Source organism: Bactrocera dorsalis, chromosome 6 (genome assembly GCF_023373825.1).
Source record: "Bactrocera dorsalis isolate Fly_Bdor chromosome 6, ASM2337382v1, whole genome shotgun sequence".
Lineage (NCBI taxonomy): Eukaryota > Metazoa > Arthropoda > Insecta > Diptera > Tephritidae > Bactrocera > Bactrocera dorsalis.
The window spans coordinates 16,124,030-16,146,263 of record NC_064308.1 but is presented as its reverse complement, the minus strand read 5'-3'; the positions used below and the strand labels follow the sequence as shown (position 1 = coordinate 16,146,263).

At 37.4% G+C, this 22,234-nt stretch overlaps 2 protein-coding genes across 22 annotated transcripts in view; one reads left to right on the top strand and one right to left on the bottom strand.

Moving 5' to 3' along the window:
* The window catches only part of LOC125779360 (zinc finger BED domain-containing protein 5-like), a 451,651-nt gene that overhangs the window by 268,574 nt on the left and 160,843 nt on the right, over positions 1-22,234 (bottom strand). The window lies entirely within an intron of this gene.
* LOC105221871 (calcium-dependent secretion activator) overlaps positions 1-22,234 on the top strand; it is a 249,448-nt gene that overhangs the window by 177,252 nt on the left and 49,962 nt on the right. For all 20 annotated transcript variants that reach the window (XR_007423219.1, XR_007423220.1, XM_049460126.1 and 17 more), the window contains one exon: positions 20,488-20,644. Coding sequence is in view for 18 of the 20 variants with exons in the window: in XM_049460126.1 (XP_049316083.1) it covers positions 20,488-20,644 (157 nt within the window). In the remaining 2 variants the exon portion in view is untranslated. The remainder of the gene's footprint in view (positions 1-20,487; positions 20,645-22,234) is intronic.

Here is a 22,234-nt window from a genome sequence, read left to right as displayed (position 1 = left end):
AAAGAAAGCGTAGAGTTTCTGGGATTTGTTGTTACGAAAGAGGGGACAAAAACTAGCCCAGACAAGGTCAGAGCAATCAGAGACTTTAAGCAACCAAGCAACTTGTTCGAGCTGAGATCCTTTATTGGTCTGGCGAGTTACTATAGGTGCTTTATAAAGGACTTCGCAGCAATAGCAAGACCCTTAACAAGCTTGTTAAAAGGGGAGAGCGGAAGAGTTAGCAAGTTCCGTTCAAAAACCATCCCGGTATCCTTTGATGAAATCCAGAAGACTGCGTTTGATAAGCTTAGAAATATTCTTGCTTCCGAAGATGTTATTCTTCATTACCCAGATTTTTCAAAACCATTCGACTTGACTACTGATGCCTCCTCAAGTGGCATAGGTGCAGTACTATCTCAGGGAAATAGACCCATAACAATGATCTCGAGGACGCTGAAGGATAGGGAGATAAACTACGCGACAAACGAAAGGGAACTATTAGCTATCGTTTGGGCCTTGGACAGCCTCCGGCACTACATTTACGGTAAGAGTGACATACGAATCTATACAGATCATCAACCTCTAGTTTTCGCGGTCTCGGATAGGAATCCAAATTCCAAGATAAAACGTTGGAAAGCGCGAATTGAAGAGAGTGGCGCAAAGGTATTTTACAAACCTGGGAAAGAAAACTACGTTGCAGACGCATTATCGCGTCAAAGTATTAACGTTTTACAGGAATCAGTACAGTCCGATGCAGCGACAGCACACAGTGAAGTATCTTTAACTCATGTGATTGAGACTATCGATAAGCCCCTGAATTGCTTCAGGAATCAGATAGTTATAGAAGAGTCTTCTACCCCCACAAAACGGACATTTATCTTGTTTGGCACAAAGACTCGTCATCAGATCATCTTTAACGACTGGCTTAAATTGCTAGCAGAAGTGAAAGAAGTCGTAAAGCCGGACGTAGTAAATGCTTTACACTGCGACCTGCACGTTTTGGCACGCATTCAGGATGACTTGGTCAGAGTTTTCCCTGCCACCAAATTCTGGCACTGCAAGAACATGGTAACAGATGTTGTTAACAAAGACGAGCAAAAGGAGATAGTAACGATGGAGCATAATAGGGCACATAGAGCCGCCCAGGAGAATGTAAAGCAGATTCTACTCGATTATTATTTCCCAAAAATGGGAAAAATTGCGTCAGAAATTGTTGTAAACTGCAAAGTGTGTGGAAAGGCGAAGTATGATAGGCATCCAAAGAAGCAAGAGATGGGTGTTACGCCTATACCTTCCCGTGTAGGAGAATTGATCCACATTGACATTTTTTCAACTGCAGGAAAACACTTTTTAACAGCCCTAGACAAGTTCTCCAAGTTTGCCTTGGTTCAGCCAGTGGCGTCACGCACTATCGCAGACGTAAAAGCGGGCATTTTGCAAATCATTAACATTTTTCCTAAAATAGAAACTGTGTACTGTGACAACGAACCTTCATTTAATTCAGATACAATTCGATCGTTGCTGAAAAACCAATACGACATCAACATAGTGAATGCGCCACCGTTGCACAGTACGTCAAACGGGCAAGTGGAAAGATTCCACAGCACCCTCGTGGAAATTGCCAGATGTCTAAAACTGCAAAGGCAGATACAAGACGTAGTTGAACTTTTTCTTCAGGCCGCCGTGGAATATAATAGAACGTTCCATTCAGTGACGGGCATGAAGCCGATTGAGGTGATCCATGCCAACTTAAACATGTTCCCGGATATTGCTACCAGACTAGAGAAAGCCCAACAAGAACAGTTGGAGCGGAGTAATGCCCACCGCCAAAATAGAATCTTCGAAGTTGGAGAAAAGGTCCTGGTAAAGTCCAACAAGAGACTAGGCGACAAGGTCACTCCACTGTACGTCGAGGAAAGGATAGACGCTGATCTAGGAACAACCGTTCTTATTAAAGGGAGGATGGTCCACAAGGACAACCTCAAGTGAAACTCCTGACATAATACCTTTTTTTTCATTGTTTTTATTTTGAATTTCAGGCATACTCCCATCTTCGCACTTTTGACTTGGGCTGCGCTGACGGCTTCCAAATTTACGGACTACTCGCACGCGGACTACATACCGATCCTGGACGGCACTGCAATAATTTGGAACGAGACGAGGTACATAAGGCATATATCAAATTTAACGGAGTATGGACAATACATTCAAGAAACCACAGACTTGATTAGCGTCTTCCCACAATCACACATGAGGAAGATCCTAGAAAAAGACACCAGGCACTTACTTACTTTATTAGGGACACTAGGAGTACACCATAGGCATGCTCGGAGCCTAAACTTTTTGGGGTCCGCCCTGAAGGTAATAGCCGGCACGCCTGACTTCAATGACTTACTACAAACAAGACTAACGGAGCAAGAGCTAATACAGTCCAACAATAGACAGATTGTCATTAATTCCAGAACTCAGGAACAGATTAACGCCCTCACGAATACGGTCAATAAAATTCTCAGTGTAAAAAAAAGGGAAGAAATAGATTCATCGCACCTCTATGAAACGCTGTTGGCTAGAAACAGAATTTTAACACTAGAGATTCAAAATTTAATAATTGCAATCACACTGGCTAAATTTAATGTAATAAACCCTGCTATTATTGATGCAGATGACTTGGAGGCGTTTATGAAGGAGAGTTTCACAGGAGTTACAATAACCCAATTGTTTAGCATAGCTAGAGTTAAGGTTTTAGCAAGCAAAGAAATTGTAACCTTTATTATCGGTTTTCCTAGACCTAAGTTATTATGTAAGAAGATTACTATTTTTCCCGTATCGCATGCTGGCCGTATATTGCATTTACCGGACAACATTATAGCTGACTGCGGAGGCAACATTACCGCTGTTATATCTTGTATTGATGCACCAATGGTAACGTTCTGTAAAGAAGCCGAAACTGAAACTTGCGCACAAATCCTACACTCTGGCGCAGTAGCGCACTGTGCCACCAAGCCCAGCGACTTATCCCCCATTTTCGTCGTCGATGATGGTATAGTTTTGATAAACGATGCAATAGTTAAGCATAGATAATGGCCCTGAAATATTTATTAATGGCACTTATCTTGTTACATTCGAACGCACCGCTTTTATCAATGGCACCAAATACGTTACTCTCAATGGATACCCGAAGAGACTCCCACAACAGTCTGCCTCCGCACGGATCAACATAACCTCCCATCATACCCTACTAAGCCTACCATTCCTTCACAAGCTAAGTGAAGTAAACTTGCGGCACATCGCTGAATTACGCATACGAACGATTGCTGCACCACTGATAGCCGCAATAATTTGTGCCACGATCGCCGTAATGCTTGCTGCATCAATCATCTTACTAAAACGTAGGCGGCGAAGAGAAACTTCTAAGGCAGTGCGTCAAGTGATGGAAAGGTTGGGTATGGCCGAGGACGACCATGTTTTGAAGGAGGGAGTAGTTAACAATAGTTAACGCACTGAAGCGCTCATGCTGCCAAAAATTGCAAGGCAAGCAGTCTGCATCGGTCACTTCATGCGCGACCAAATTATGTAAACAAAACAACATGCTGGGTTAGCTGTAGTAATTCGATCAGTTCGATACATGAGCGTGGGAAGTGCCTATGCAAGCAATAACGTCGAGCAAACGGCAGCAGCGACGGAAAAGATAGGAGGTTAGCAATAAGCTTGCAAATAATACTCAACGTGTTAGTATCTTTCTCAAAAATAACTTAACTCTGGATAGTCGACAACACCGTCGCTATCCTAAAGGAGTAATAACAAGAAGATCAGAAATAACTAGTGTGAATATCATCTTCAAGAATAACTTAACTCTGGATAGTCGACAACACCGTCGCTATCCCAAAGGAGTAATAACAAGAAGATTAAAAATAACTTATATATCTTGAAACCTTGAAATACTTTTTTTGCATGTATGGAAGTTTTTGCGTAGATTTTATCGTTTTGCTTACACCAGTGAAAATCACTTGATCGACAGCAGAAATCTTGACATTGTATTGAAAACAGAATTTATGGCCAGACTAAAAATATTATGTTCAATTATTAGATTATACAACTAAATGGAGAATTAGTGCACATCGGACATGTTTGTTGGGATTGGATGAAAAATATTTTTCGCCTCTCTCAACAAACATACGCATACAATATGTGTACAATCAGGGGTGTTGTGGGATCCAAGACAGAATGGCTTAGCTGTCAGAATTGCAAACCAATTCTGATTTTCAATGGTGTCATAGAATCTGTTTGAATCTTTCGTCTTGTCGAACATACGCAAAACCAATATTCGAATAAGCTATTTACTAATGTGACAAAACTTGCAAATGAATACATTGGGAAGCAATCCTATTAACGTTTTTAATTAGTTCCGAATTAAAGAAAGATTTTAAGAGATAACATTTATCGATTGAATAAAGACGCATTTGGATGTTAAATTACGTTTATTACGTTTTGTAAACGTAATATCTTTAAATATTCGGATATTCGGATTGGTTTCCGTGACACCCAAACCCGTTACAAATTATGTTTGAATATCAAACAAATAATATCTGAATTCATTACACCTACTACTTTTTTGATCGGTTTCAATTCTGATTCCGACAACCATCAGATTCCACGACACCACTGAATAACAACCAGAATTTCTCAATTATGCTTATGTAAATAAATTGAAAGTTGACACAAAGACGTTGCAAACGTTTGACCATACTGGAATATGACAGACCTTTTACTGGTATGCCAACATCGTACTGCATCTTTTCTTTCAGTGTACTCAGTTACGATACAGATAATTGTACGATTCATTTATAAATATGTATTAAAATGCTCAACTTATACGAAAAAGTAATGTTTTATTCCGTTAGCCTGACTTTATACAAATTAAAATGAATTCTTAAATTGGAAAACAAAAAAATAACAAGTATTTGCATCATTTCGAGATTACTTTCAACGCAACTCTTATTTTACAATTATTAGACAGCTAATTCGTCAAGCTTAGGAGAGAAGCAATTCGAACAAACTGTACTAGATTTGCAAACAAACGGACAGCACTTGTTGCGCTTTGTGGCTTTGTTTTCAGTAAACTGTTACTATTGATTTTAAGTCTTAAGTTTTAAAAGCAAAGAAAAGAAAGACTTTGGTATTTTCGTTTGGCATTTGAGTTATTCACAATAGTAAAACTGGTCTGAAATATGCGGAACAATATTCAAACGTTAACTTTGTTGTTACATTTAGAGCGGAGAAATGGCGAATCGAAGATAGCTATTGTTTACTTTATTAAAATCTTAAGGCACCAAACAAAATCATATGGACTTCACACAACATCCGGTTCTGCGATTAGATAATATAGAATATAATAATAGATTACGGTTACGTGCGATAAATATTTGGGTCGTGACGTCATGAACAAAACAATGAGTTTTTTACCATTACTATGAAAGTTTGGCAGATATACAATTACCTCGCGTAAATTATTTGTCTTACGTAGCGTATTGCGTATTCTATGGTCAGATTCCTCATAAGAATCTAGTATCTACATATGTATGTATATCCATGTAAGTATGCAACGCAAAAAGTAATAAAAACACCTTGCACATTTTTAATTTAACTTGCGCTAACATATCAGAAGACGTATCCCTTCTTATAATGGTCGTTCGATTGCTTTCATAACTAATAAAAGCTATATTCACACGATAAAGTCAAGTTTTAACTGAGAAAGCACTAAGTTCCAGTGGTGTGGAAAAATTTTCCTCACAAGTAATTTCACACTTTCACATTTTTTCGGACATATATTATACAATAAGCTTTTATAAAAACAAAATTGTAACTTAACTCGTTTTATTGACGTTTGTCCTGCAACGAGCTTCAGCAATTAACAGCAATCGCCGCTATTAACGGCTTAAGGTATAAATAGCTAGGATAATACAGTATTTCTGCGGGTAATTTATTTTTAATCACACAGAAATATACTACGACTTAAAAAATACTGCAATTTACTGTGGAATTTGGATGTTTTTCGCTGCTTTGAGATCGTATTCGTTTATGAAGCTAATAAGGAGGTTGCTACAGAGTATTATAGTTTTGTTCACCTAACGAATGTACGTATCACCTAAAACTAAGAAAGATAGATATAAGGTTATATACATATTAGGGTGTGTCATTCTGAGGCAACCTTTTTTTCAACTGAAAAACAGGCTCAAAACTTTTGAAAATGTGTAAAAAAAAGTCACTCAAAAGATGAGCTCTTAATATTAATATTAAGAGGTGCCTATTTCAAATTTTCTGTTTTCCATATAAATTACATACATGGAAAAAAATTCATTTTTTTTTGTGGTGGTTATTGTGCGGAGGTTTTATATGTGCCCCGATAGCTGCCAGTAGGGATGGTAAACTCGATTCCGATCCTACTCGAAAATCGAGTTTTCTCGTAAAATAATCGATTTTTCGGAATCGATCTCCAGTAGTCGAAGTCGATTAAGAATGGGTTCTTGACATTCGAAAAATCGATTATTTTACGAGAAAACTAGATTCTCGAGTAGAATCGGGATCGAGTTTACCATCCCTACTGGCAGCCATCGCGGCACATATAAAACCTCCGCACAATAACCACCACAAAAAAAAATGATTTTTTTTCTGTGTAATTTATATGGAAAACAGAAAATTTGAAATAGGCACCCTTAATATTAATATTAGGAGCCCATCTTTTGAGTGACTTTTTTTTACACATTTTCGAAAGTTTTGAGCCTGTTTTTCAGTTGAAAAAAAAAGGTTGCCTCAGAATGGCACACCCTAATACATATGTATAGTATATATAAATGATCAAAACGACGAGAAAAGTTTAAATTTGGTTGACTCTTTGTCTGTCCGTCCGTCCACAAGTGCAAACTGTAGCTTGAGTAAAAATTGAGATATCTCGATGCAACTTGGTATGCAGGTTCCTTAGTACAAAAAAATTTCGAGTTCGTAGATGGGCGTAATCGGATCACTGCCACGTCCACAATCGCCATTAACCGAAAACATATAAAGTGCCATAACTAAACACTAAACTTAGATATAAAACTGTAATTTGATACAGAGGATCGCAGTACCAAGGGGCACTCGTGGGCCTTCTAACATGATAAATGTACATATCTCCTAAGCCACTTAAGCTGCAACAACCAAATTTGCTAAGTAAAAATCTTATAAGAACTTTTACCGACAGTGTGATGAAGGATAACCCCTTTCACTAAAAGGGCGATAAATCAGTATGCCAGAGACATTAAATTTTACCACCGAGATGGTATGAAAAAACTTTATGGGAGCCGCCCATTTTTTGGTAAAATCCCATATCTCTGGACCCTACTAACGGATTTCGACAATATTTAGTATAGGGTGATTTTTTAAGAGCTTGATAACTTTTTTTAAAAAAAAAACGCATAAAATTTGCAAAATCTCATCGGTTCTTTATTTGAAACGTTAGATTGGTTCATGACATTTACTTTTTGAAGATAATTTCATTTAAATGTTGACCGCGGCTGCGTCTTAGGTGGTCCATTCGGAAAGTCCAATTTTGGGCAACTTTTTCGAGCATTTCGGCCGGAATAGCCCGAATTTCTTCGGAAATGTTGTCTTCCAAAGCTGGAATAGTTGCTGGCTTATTTCTGTAGACTTTAGACTTGACGTAGCCCCACAAAAAATAGTCTAAAGGCGTTAAATCGCATGATCTTGGTGGCCAACTTACGGGTCCATTTCTTGAGATGAATTGTTGTCCGAAGTTTTCCCTCAAAATGGCCATAGAATCGCGAGCTGTGTGGCATGTAGCGCCATCTTGTTGAAACCACATGTCAACCAAGTTCAGTTCTTCCATTTTTGGCAACAAAAAGTTTGTTAGCATCGAACGATAGCGATCGCCATTCACCGTAACGTTGCGTCCAACAGCATCTTTGAAAAAATACGGTCCAATGATTCCACCAGCGTACAAACCACACCAAACAGTGCATTTTTCGGGATGCATGGGCAGTTCTTGAACGGCTTCTGGTTGCTCTTCACCCCAAATGCGGCAATTTTGCTTATTTACGTAGCCATTCAACCAGAAATGAGCCTCATCGCTGAACAAAACACGCGCGCGAAACACATTTCGAACCGAACACTGATTTTGGTAATAAAATTCAATGATTTGCAAGCGTTGCTCGTTAGTAAGTCTATTCATGATGAAATGTCAAAGCATACTGAGCATCTTTCTCTTTGACACCATGTCTGAAATCCCACGTGATCTGTCAAATACTAATGCATGAAAATCCTAACCTCAAAAAAATCACCCGTTACATGGCATTTGTTTTACATTCTTTTGTCGCATTGTGAAAATGGACGGAATCGGACAACAACCACATATCACAATTTTAAATTCCACTCGGATAAACTTTTAAACGATTAATGTCTTTAGTGTGTGCCACCTTATGATCAAAAATTTTTGAAATTCAACAAAAACTGTTTAAGGGTACCCTAGGTACCGAATATTTGGACCCCAGAACCTATAGTTGACTTCTATTCGAAAATATCGATCAGTGTGTGATATATTGGGTATTCGAAAAAGTTTTTTATTTATTTACAGATGTCGTTGCAGTCGTATATCTCCAGTGCTACCAATCTTATTGTAACAAAGGAAATAAATTCGAAGAAGTTGAAAAAATGTTACAGCTGTTCATAAATGAGTGAAAATAATGAAGAAACTCGCTATATTTCGAAATTTTTTTATAAAAAAGGAAAGAATGACACGCAAGCCACCATTAAAATTTGTTAAGCTTATAGAGACGATGCTGTATCAGTTCGTGTAGTACAATAATAGTTCGCTCTTGACCTATCTCATATGTAACTCATATAAGAATTTCGAACATCCGACTGACCTTACACTATATGATTGGTTGTACACCTTAAAGTATTTCCCTGGCTTTGATTCTTTCAAGTTGCGAGAGTTTAAAATATTCGATTGCACGCGATCTTAGCCCTTCCGTTCTTGTTTTAATTTTAAAATAAGAACTAAAAATTGATAAATCATAAATCATTGAGTCTCGAACTTGGGATTACACAATTAATCCAATTTACTTTTTAATGCATTATTTGAAACTCTGGAAACATACTCAATATATAGTATCATATTGACGTCCCTAGTTGCCTAGGTAAAATAGAGCTGTGAAATTACTGCATAAAGTAAGAGAAATGCTTCTGACATCATAGAATAGCATTTTCATTTTTCATTGGACCGTCTGTGTGTAACAGCAGCTTATACTTTTATACCATACACAAATATATATGCATATACCTATAAAATTTGACTCTGTATACATATTTTACAGGATTTCATTTATAATTAATTTACATTTAAACATGTCTTGATTGTAATTATTGCAACGCAGCATCGATATGTTCTTTATGGTTTTGACCTGTACGCTATTTTTTTTTGTGCACGACCAAATATTATGTTGTTACGAATTGTGCGAGTCTTGATCAAACAAGTGCCTTCTCACAGTCCTGACAAGTATATTTTACATACATATATCCAAATATGTATAATTATTACGCATGTTTCGACTTTAACTGTGGTCAATTAACAGAGTCAATTATTTCATCTGCGCCCAAGGCAACAGACGGCGATACAGAACCAAAATCCATTCATCAAAGTAATTCAGTTTGACAGAGTTCATTGAACTTCTTAAATAATTAGTAGCACTCAATTTATAAACAAAAGATATCTTTATTGCTATATAATCAGCATAAGTACTTTTAGGAAAATTTAAAGGTAAAAAAATAATATTTATACTTCAAGCCTATTTATCGTTAAATCTGTTCATTTTTACTACTTCCTGAGTTATTTTTAACGAAGTATTTTCTTTCATATTTAATTATTTTATTGATATTGTTTACAATACTGGTTTATCAAGCAATAATCTTAGGTCCATTATCTTAATATAAATTGCTATTAATAGTTTTTTTAATATTACCACATATATCTATATAAATAAAAATGAATCGCCAAAATGTATGTACGCTCATAACTTTCATACGACTGAACCAAATTTGATAATTCTTTTTTTAAAATATTCGTTGAGGTTCAGGGATGGTTTCTGCGGAGAAAAAAATTCGAATAATTGCCGGAAACCCCTAAAAACAGCCCTTTTCTTTTTCTCATACAAATGAATGAATGTTTGTTCGTTAGTAACGCTAAGAGAACGGCTGAACCAATATTGATGAAATTTTAAGAGGTTGTTCGTTGTGGATCGGGAAAGGTTCAGAAATGAAAAACCTGTATGTCTTTCATGAGGAAAAGTCGGAAAATTGAACATTTCCGAAAAGTAAATTTTTTCCATACAAATTTTTTTATTCAATTTTTTTGTTTTGTTTTTCAATTATTTAAATCTTTCAAATTTGGCGTTTGCTTCAAAAAATTTTGAAAATTATTCAGTGAAAATGTTATATGTTTTTCACACAAAGTGATCAATTACAGATTGAAATTTGTCACGATGCCATGAAGAGGTCGCGCTAATATCGGTCGGCGTTCTTTTTGGCATCAACATATGTACATTAGCAACCCAAGGTACATGAACGAGTACTCTCAGGATGCGATGACACACGTGCGGTATTATGGGTCGCGATCAATCAGAAAGCGATCGTCACGATGTCACAGCAACAGCTTCGATGGACATTATCTTGAAGCAACGCATATATGGTGCTGTTAGATGCTAGATGTACTCTGTTGAGTGGCAAAAGAGAGGTTTTCCGCACGCACACATTCTTCTTTGGATGTTGGAAGGTGGTTACACCAGATCAAATTGATGAAATCATTCAATCATGCGGAAATTCCTGATGTGAAGAAAGATCCAGTATTATACGAAGTGATGAAAACCAATATGGTTCATGGACCTTGCGGACACCACAATCCCACTTCGGTTAGTATGTCTGTCAATAAATGCACGAAACAGTATCCACGTGCTTTTCTTTCGGAAACACAAACTAGAAATGATGGATATCCCCTCTATCGGCGTTGCTCACCCGACGACAATGGCAGAACATCGAAGTTGACAACACATGGATCGTACTGTATTCACCTTTATTGCCTACTTCACATTCAAAACTCATATTAATGTTGAGTATTGTAGTTTGGTGAAATCGCTAAAATACGTATATAATTACGTCACCAAAGGAAGCAACATGGCGGTTATTGGTCTTGAACGATTATTGGTCTTGGTCGATACGTGGACTGCAATAAAGCGATTTGTAGGATATTTACTTTTGCAATTCATGAACGCTTTCCGACTGTCGTGCTTCTCGAAGTTAATTTGGATAATGGCCAAAGGGTGTTTTTCAACCCAGGGAATACAGTACAGCCAATGGAAACACCGCCAGCAACAGAATTAACATTTACGAGTTTTTGCTGAACTTTCGTCAGTGATCCAATTGCGAGGACATTCGGAAATACCTTAATATTATACATGGAATGCATCGTCGAAGAAATCTTACGCAGATAGCAAGGCCAACCAGTAGATGGACATCCAGGTGTGTTATCAACTAATGCATTAGGACAAATTTAAACAATCCACCCGAAAAACGACGATTGTTTCTTCCTTCGGTTGCTTTTGATAAATGTACGCGGTTCAACTTCATTGGAGTCATTGCGTACTGTGAGTGATACGATGTGTGCAACTTTTTAGAAGCAAGCCAGCAATTACAATTGCTAGAAAATGATAATCACTGGAATGCAGATGAAGTTCGCACACTTTTCACGATAATCATTTCGACATATCAGCCTTCCGCGTTTATTATTGGATACGAACAAAAATGACATTGCCGAAGACATTTTACATCATCTTCGCTAAAAATTCGTTAAATTCCGGTGGTGTGATATCAATTCCATCTGCCGTTTATCGATTCACGAAAGATGAACTCATCACTAATGTTTATCCGAACATTGGCCAAATTATCTTAAGCTTAGTACGCAGCTCTCAAGAAACGTAAAAACTTCATATAAAAAACGCTTAAGAAAGGGTCCAGAAACGTTCCTGCGATAAAGTTACTTGTGCTAGTACGCAGCTCTCAAGAAATCTAGTACTAATTTTTAATACTTTTTTTCAATAAAATGTGAATATGGCAAACCTGGTTTTGCGAAGAAACATCAAATCAACAATTGTTTCTTGAAGGAAATTCGAAGTAATCGTCAAATTCATCCTAAATTAGTTGAAATCATTATTATAAAGTATATTCCATTTTGAAATGTTGTATAAAACCAACCAATCATCAACAACATTCCTTAAATCTCAATGAAAATATTTGTGTTACCATACACATACATACGCACAAAGTTTGTTTACTTTGTTTATTCTCTCTTGCTCTTCTAATGTGGATCATTCACAATGCGTAACCAGCTGTCAAAATTACTTGAGAAATAATGTATTTTTGTTCTTGAGCAATTACTTGAGAGCTGCGTACCAACTTTTAACTACGATTTCTTGATTGCACATGCAATGTTAGCTGCCAAAAATAACGATGAAGATTCAAAGTGAAATTCCGGGAGACTTGCGCTTATATTTACAAATCGATCGATCGAATTTCTATATTCTTTGCAACAAGTTCAAACGGATTCCGTTTCCAGTAAAAATCATCAGGACACATATGCTAGAAATGTATGGCTATGTTTTTTACACGGCCAGAAATACTTGGCATGCTCACGAGTTGGAAAACTATCTTCTCTGTACATTAACGCACCGGCACAGAAACCAAAAAAATGTTGTTTATCAAGCTGCGTTACACTGAAAAAAAAAAAGAAATGATAAATTTAACTTTCTTTTCATTTCAAAACCCATATGTAATTTCACGCAGGGAAACGGCTGCGGGGTCAGCTAGTTATGAATAAAATACAATTTCTACCTTTACCAAATTCCAAACTCACACCCATTGCAGATCTTATTAATTTTCTATAAGAGGGCTTTCGCGTATGTTCGTGAGCAACTTTTTCGGGGGAAGCGGAGATGAAAGTGAAAAGAGACCACTTTTCTAACGCTTTGAAAATTACGTTCTTGGTCAGTTTGCAGCTACAAATTTTTCTTCATTTGAAGTCCTTGAAAAAGTTGCATTTTATTGGAAATCCAATGAATACTTATAATATTTCTGAAATTTTAATTTTTTTTTTTGAAAATATTATGAATTTTCCAATTGTCATTTTATTCGAATTGCTATTGTTTGTTTTTGAATTTTTAACACAGAAACAAATTTTTTTAATTTATGAATTTTTCAACTTTTAAGATAATTGAGATCTAAACTATTATACCTTTCAATTTCGATCAAATTGAATACAGTTGATAAGTTTTACTAAAATCGGTTCAGTAACTACGCAAAAACGTCATATGTATACAGTTTTTATACTAACAAAACTTATTGCAACATAGTGTAATATTTTTCCCCCAAGCGGTTATTTGTATCGCCTAAAACTAATCGCAAATGATATAAAGTAATGCATATATAAATAATTAGGAGGACAGAACAAGTTTAAATCGGAGTGATTGTCTGTACATACGTATGTCCGGGCAAGCGATAATTTGAAAAAAAAAAAAAAAATTGAGATATCTTGATAAAACTTGCAATATACATATATTAGCGCCCAAGGGAAGTTGCCATTGCAGAAAACTTTTTAAAAAGTCGATGTGGCCCCACCTTCTAAATGGTTTAATGTATATATTTTCCAAACCACTAGACTTAAATATACCAAATGCGCTATATAGAACTAAATCAGAAAAAAACACGCCCACTCCCCATGAAACGGTAGTGTTAGCAACTACTTAATATGAGATAACTCACTGAATAAATGCGTCACAAGCATTAAATTTCACACCTAGAATAACAAGAAAGGGCTTTATGGCAGCCGTTTTAAAAGTTCGATGTGTGTGAGGTTGCTATTATACGCTGTGAAAACAGACAAAATCGAATGAAAACCGCGTCTACCTCCAATACAACACATCTTTAAATTTCTAGTATGAAAATCAAGCACCATTTGTTATATCGAGATAAAGTTTTGTACAAATAGTGATGCCAAAGTCTCAAGTCTAAAAATTGACTAAATTTATTCAGTACCTGGGTAATGAAGAGTTATACCCAGGTACTGAATATGTGTAAGCAAGTGCCTGTGGCTGAATTTATACCGAAAAAATAGGACATTATGTGAAAAGAAAAAAATAAATACAATAGTATGTCTGTATGTCAAAACTGGGGTCAAAACTTCTTTTAGCCTCACATACCAAATATTATATAAATATTTCCGAACTATAAACTCGGGTTAAAACTTGCCCATGTAAATAATATCGGGATTTTCATCCATGCGGTTGACTTTACGCCTTATATAATATGTTAATAATCGTATATGAGTACCTTAATGAAAGTCAGAGAACTTTTTTACACGCTAATAATATGTAGTAATGCCTAAAATTTATAAAATTAGTTCTATATTAGCCTTTCCTCTAAGATGACTTAGTAACTAAACGTTTAATATTTGACTACAGTCTAATGCTAGGACGGAAAGTAAAATATAGTATTAAAACTAGGTGAGTCTGTAAGAAGTATACATTGTGACGAAATAGCACCCGGGAATTCCCCGGGTAAATGAGATGTCAAGAAAATTTATTTTGTTAAGTTTTTTTAGGATTGTGCTTAATTCTTCTTCTTCTTAATTGGCGTAGACACCGCTTACGCGATTATAGCCGAGTTAACAACAGCGCGCCAGTCGTTTCTTCTTTTCGCTACGTGGCGCCAATTGGATATTCCAAGCGAAGCCAAGTCCTTCCCCACTTGGTTCTTCCAACGGAGTGGAGGTCTTCCTCTTCCTCTGCTTCCCCCGGCGGGTACTGCGTCGAATACTTTCAGAGCTGGAGTGTTTTCGTCCATCCGGACAACATGACCTAGCCAGCGTAGCCGCTGTCTTTTAATTCGTTGAACTATGTCAATGTCGTCGTATATTTCGTACAGCCCACTAACGGCGTGGGTGTTGAGGCCGATTACATCAATATCATCGGCATACGCCAGTAGCTATACGCTCTTATAAAAGATTGTACCTGCTGGATTAAGTCCTGCAGCTCGAACTATTTTCTACAGCAGCAAATTGAAGAAGTCGCACGATAGGGAATCGCCTTGTCTAAAACCTCGTTTGGTATTGAACGGCTCGGAGAGGTCCTTCCCGATTCTGATAGAGCTTTTGGTATTCAACGTCAATTCACACGGCCGTATTAGTTTTGCGGGGATACCAAATTCAGACATCGCGGCATAAAAGCAGCTCCTTTTCGTGCTGTCGAAAGCAGCTTTTAAATCGACGAAGAGGTGGTGTGTGTCGATTCTCCTTTCACGGGTCTTTACCAAGATTTGGCGCATGGTGAATATCTGGTCGGTTGTTTATTTGCCAGGTCTAAAGCCACACTGATAAGGTCCAATCAGTTCGTTGACGGTGGGCTTTAATCTTTCACACAATATGCTCGATAGAACCTTATATGTGATGTTAAGGAGGCTAAGCCGACGGTAGTTGGCACAGATTGTGGGGTCTCCTTTTTTATGGATTGGGCATATCACACTTAAACTCCAAACGTTGGGCATGCTTTCGTCCGACCATATTATACAAAGAAGCTGATGCATGCTCCTTATCAGTTCTTCGCCGCCGTGTTTGAATAGCTCGGCCGGCAATCCGTCGGTTCCTGCCGCTTTGTTGTTCTTCAGGCGGGCAATTGCTATTCGAACTTCTTCATGGTCGGGTAATGGAACGTCTGTTCCATCGTCATCGATTGGGGAATCGGGTTCGCCTTCTTTTGGCGTTGTGCGTTCACTGCCATTCAGTAGGCTGGAGAAGTGTTCCCTCCATAATTTAAGTATGCTCTGGGCATCGGTGACTAGATCACCTTTGTGGGTTCTTCAAGAGTATGCCCCGGTCTTGAAACCTCTGAAAGCCGCGGCACTTTTTCGTAGAATTTTCGAGCATTACCCTTTTCGGCCAGCTTATCAAGCTCTTCTTTTTCTTTTTCTGTCTGCAAATGCGTCTCGCTTCCCTCTTCAACTCTCGGTATCTATCTATCGTTGCGGGGTAGGCAGCCCGTTTTCACTCCGCTGCTACACGGCACTCCTCGTCGTACCAGCTGTTCTTTTGCCGTCCCACAGTTCCCTTATACCGAGTTGTTGACGAGTGCTCTCAGAGAGCAGGAGTGCAAGCGGAGTAGAAAATCTTTCGGCTGTCTGTTGTGATTGCAGCTTCTCGACGTCGAACCTTCCATGAGTTTGTTGGCGTGCGTTTTTTGCTGCACAGAGGCGGGTGCGAATTTTGGCTGCAACAATATAGTGGTCCGAGTCGATGTTAGGACCTCGGAGCGCACGCACATCTAAAACACTGGAGAAGTGTCTTCCGTCTATCACAACATAATCGATCTGGTTGGTGGTTTTTCGATCCGGAGACAGCCAGGTAGCTTGATGTATCTTCTTATGCTGGAATCTAGTACTACAGATAACCATATTTCGGGCCCCGGCGAAGTCAATCAGCCTCAACCCATTTGGGGATGTTTCGTCGTGGAGGCTGAATTTACCGACCGTAGTGCCAAAGATACCTTCTTTGCCCACCCTGGCGTTAAAGTCGCCAAGCACGATTTTGACATCGTGGCGGGGGCATCTCTCATAAGTGCGCTCCAAGCAATCATAAAAGGCATCCTTGGTCACATCGTCCTGCTCTTCCGTCGGGGCGTGGGCGCAAATCAGCGATATGTTGAAGAACCTCGCTTTGATGCGGATTGTGGCTAGACGTTCATTCACTGGAGTGAATGATAGTATTCGGCGACGGAGTCTCTCTCCCACCACGAATCCCACACCAAACTTGCGCTCCTTTATATGGCCACTGTAGTAAATGCCACAAGGACCTTCTCGTATCTATCCTTGTCCCGTCCATCGCATTTCTTGGGCGGCCGTGATGACAGCCTTTATTTTCACGAGGACATCGACCAGGTTGGCAGCGGCACCTTCGCAATTAAGGGACCGGACATTCCAGGTGCATGCCCTCAATTCGTAGTCCTTATTTCGTTTGCCATGGTCGTCATCAAAAGGGGTCTCTCTTCAGAGGCTGTCGTTTAGTTTTCATTGGTACTGTTTTTTACGTGGCGGGTCTCAAACCCAGCACACAACCCTATGCAGGGAATGTTTCGCCTTCCCACTTTAGCTCGCCTTCAAACGGATGTTCTTAGGCTACCCAGAGGATACTTAGTTAAAGACCGGAAGTCGTGAGCTGCTTGAGTCATATGTAAAAGAATAGTTTCTGGCCACTCCCAAGTGAATGGCGATCAGAGAACTTTCCTCACTTGCGTGAACTTCTACACATGACTCCAAATTACTATGCCAAAAAATAGCGCGATCTGTGAATCAGTATGTGTACAGCAGCTGCTTAAGGGGCTATACCAGTGTGACGCATGAAAAATTCCTGATTTTCGTGATTTTTTTTTTAGAAAAAGTACGCAATTGAACCTTTCGAACTTCTTTGAACTTCAGCTATATTTTAAGATTTTTTTTTACAAAAATTTTGAAAAATAACGGAGTTATGGGCTGTCTTCGGAGGGGCCAAAAAAAAATGCCTCAACTGCTGGAATTATTCAGGTCGAATGAGTAGCTGAAACAAAAAAATTCAAAATGTTTATTAAATTTAAATATATTTTCTATCTTTGTAAAATATCAAAAATTAATCAAATGGCGTAATTTTGAAAAAAAAAATATTTTTTTACGAAAAAAATGTTCGTTTTTTAATGCCAAATTGACAATTTTCAACCACTGAAAAAGATCGTAGTTCATTGTATGGCATATGTGTTCAAAAATACTCAGTTTTAATTTGAAGTCCACCAGTTTATTTCTCGTTTAGTTATGATGTCAGCAATTTTGAAAAATGTCGTTTCGAGAAAAATGCGTTTAAAGTTTTACTTATAAATGTTTGCAACTCCGAGCGGTCGCTCTTTAGAACGCTGCCATCCAAAAACTATTCGAGATACGGCCTTCCCGTTTTTACAGGATATTTTTGGAAATATAAGCTATCGAAAAAGCAAATAAAAAAATTCTCGTAGAACCGATTTTCAGTCGATCAAAGAGATGAAATAAAATTCGCTGAAAGAGCTGAAATCCACCTCAAAAAGTGGTGAAAAATGTTTTGAGAACTGGAAAAATCGTCGGCATAAGTATATTACATCTGGCCGGGATTTCTTTGAAGGTGAAAAAATTAATATTGATGAATAATTAAATATTTTGAGTTTTATTTACAAATTTCGTGTACCTTTTCGTCACAATGTATGTAACTTATGAAAGTAAGAAACGATTTCGTCGAATAATGAATGTTGAATTCATTCGCAATATTCTTTAAAATAAAAAAAGAAGAGTTACTCATAAAGATCAACTTTCGTTCTATACGGTCTTAAAATTTATTGCCTGCCATTATTTATTTATATATGTATGTATGGCCTTAACCGTTTAAGAACATAGAATATTTAATAAAATTCTTAGCGTTTTGCCGTATATATTCAATATTTCGCAATGATGCCTATTTTAATCTAGATTAAAAATTTTTATAAAACTTTGCAAACCGCCGATGTATGTCTCTCTTCTACATGCCATGTCTTTCTTTTATATGAACCTAAAACGTAATAATATACCGATTTTATGCTCATACTATGCACAATACTCTAAATACAGGGTATGTCCGGAAAGTAATCGGACTGATTTTCTTCCGGCGCGACTGTACTTCGGTACTTTGATGGAAGGCTTTCATATTTAACGAACGAGCGGATAGTCAGTTGTCTCCGAGCCCCTGAAGAGTCAGGAAAAACATTTTCGTGCGACGTGTTTCTGTGAGTGGTGCAAACCGAACATGCAACGTTCGTTAGAGCAGAGGTACGGGATTAAAGACGTTTGATATGTTCAAGCAGGCTTACCCAGATGTTGCTTTAGCAAGAAGTGGTGCGTTTCGATGGCACCAGGCCTTTTTGGAGGACCGGGAAGAGGTCGATGCTAAAGACCGGAAGAATGAGCTAATCGAAAGAGAAAACGATGCTCATTGTCTTTTTTGGGATCAGAGGCATCATCGACCATGCATTTATTTCTCCTGATCAAACCGCCAACGCCAAGTTTTACGTGGAAGTCTTCGAGAGACTTAAATAAAAGGTCGATTGGGTCCGACGAGACATCGCAGCCGATTGGAAGTTGCACCACGACAACGCTCCGGCTTACACCGCCTTTCTTGTGAACAACTTTCGTTCTACGGCTATTCCGGAGAATGCCTTCCGTGACGCCCTCAATGCTTGGAAATCGCGCTAAAAGCGCTGCATCGACGCAGGAGGAGCCTATTTTGAAAGCTTTTAGAGAATTGTAACGATTGGTATAATATTTTTTTTTAAATCGACTCAGTCTTATTTCTTTTCGGACAAACCCTGTTAAGTAACTGACAGTTCCAAACGATTGGTTGAAAACTTTACAAAGTAGCTTACACGCAAAAGATGCGTAGTTGTGGGACAAAAGTTTAAATTTTCGGAAGATATTGATAAATAGTTTTACCAGCAACTTATGAAATAAAAAATCAGTTCTATAAGCCGCGTTGTTTTCTATCTGTAATGAATCATTATCATTGCTGATGTATTCACTTTCTCCGAAACTAGATTGTTCTTTGCTTTGTCGGTTTCATGCAATTCATAATTGACCGTCCTAATTTATTTTATGGTCGTTATCGGTTAATAACGAGGTAATATGCCGCTTTTTATTAAGTTTTAGTTGACAAGAATTTAAAAAAACTGTTGTTGTACAGTATAATAACTATTATTGGTAACCAAAAGCGTATTCGAATCACATTTATTATCATTGTACGAATGACTCAAAGTTATGCACGAGTACGTTTGCTTTTACAATATATACAATGTTGAATAATAATGCATTTATAAGTACGAATATGCACTTAGATTTTAGAAAACTGTTATATGCTATTTATACACACATTTGTATTCATTCCGATTTTCATCAATTTCATACACATTTGTACAGGCGTGTACATATACACATTATAGCGCGTCGATTTTATTTTATATATGTTCCGCGGGAAATGTTCCACGGATCAGTTTGAACAACTTAAGACTTAAGAGACTACGGGTTTAAAACCGGTTTCGAGAAAGCGATTTATAAAGGGAACTTTAAAATATCTGAATGATCGCTTGTGTCGGAGATATGTGATTCCTTATATGATCAAAAGAATATCCAAATGCACCTTTGTATTATCCTTCATTCGGATATTTCAAAAACAAAATCCGCTGCTTCGAAACCGGTTTTTGATTCGTAGTTTTTCTCAATGATCTGAAGATCATTTCCCGCATACTTGACGTTTTCGTTGATTTGACTCCCGGTAAATTAGATACTCAAATAAAATTATTGTTGCAATATAAATGTTTTTTTTTTAATTCTACTGTTTAGGCATTCGCATGGTTCAGTGACCTGTTGGTGGAACATGCAGAAATCTTCTGGTCGCTATTTGCTGTGGACATGGATAGGGTACTCACCGAGCAGCCACCAGATACATGGGACTCATTTCCTTTATTTCAAATACTTAATGACTATTTGCGTGCAGACGGTAAGTATTATGTTATTAATATAAATGAGTATTATAATAAAAGTATTCGGAGTTCTATACTTAGAAAAAAACAAAGGAACTTTAAATTTAGAGGGGAATGTTAATTATCCTTCGAAAGAGCAATTTTTGACATTTATTTTTTGAGGATTATCTCTTTCAAATATTGGCCGTGGCTACGTCTCAGATATTATATCCATTCAGTCCAATTTTCGATCGAGCACTTCGATGATGATGTTTAGCTCAAGGGCCAGAATCGAAACGGGATTATCCGCATAGACCAGTGGTCGGCATGAGAGGATCTGTCACTGTGTTGGTGAGCACGAAAAAAAAGTAGCCCAGTGAGAAATTGGAATTAAAATTAAGTATATAATCTAAATAATTAATAGTATAATGAAAATTAACAAAATGTCTTTTAATGATATATTCCCTATTATCTTTAAAAGACTTGGAACATAAAAGGCATTGCATGGCACCAAAGGCATTTAGAATCATAAAATATTTCTCGCAGGGCATATTTGGTTTTGCGCTATAGTCTTGCGTGATGTTAATTCGTTGCTGGCTCGACCATGGATAAATTGATACGAAACTCTTTGATTCGAGAGAACGCTGTCAAAGTCCACATTTTTTATAACATTTGCCAATGATGCCACTATGGAAGAAATGTGTTAGGGAATTTTTAGTAAATGTTTTGGGAGTTTGTAATTTCCACACCACCGCTGATACTATTTACTAAATTACATTACATTTCGCAAGTATGATATATTTTTTATAATGCAATAAATTGCATCTAAAACAATTTCAAAATAGGCACAATTTATGAAAAAATATTTTAAATTTCAGTGTATAAGTGTTTTTACTAAAAATAAAGTTGGTAAGTGTATTATTAAAGCCATCGTAAATATTAAATAACTATATTTTTCTACTAATTAAAATTATTTACGAACCTGGATCCATCCTTCTCCTTGTTGGGGAAATTGAAAAACCGTCGCGCTCCTACGCATCCAGCCACACACTTATTTTTAGTTCTCAGCATTTTCCTATAATACGTTAGGAAAACGTAATATATTTATATACATGTATTTGAGATGGATTTATTAATACACTTGCCAACTTTATTTTTAGTAAAAACACTTATACACTACATTTTTTATTAAAAAACCTAAACACTATATTTTCACAACACAATTACTTATGTACTCCACAATGAAAAATAACGAACTGATTTTGTCAGTTATTTTTAACGGGATTTTGTCTGGCAGTTCGTTGTTTTGCTTGTCACCTGATTCGTAGCCCATGAACTTTCAGTATTGCCATACCAAACCGTGAGATCATGGGCTCTCTCAGAAAGCGAAGAGAGGAGTTTCGGATCAATTTATCCATGGGCTCGACAACGACTGAACGATAGAGCGTAAGCGTACGTGTGAAGTTAGTTTGCAAAATTTTGCTAAGAAATGCCGACCACTGGCATAGACTTTACATATGCACACATGAAAAAGTCTAACGGTGTGATATCACATGACCGAGATGGCCAATAGACCGGCCAATGAAATGGCAGCTCTTAAATTTTTTCAGGTTACTCTCCGTCCCAAA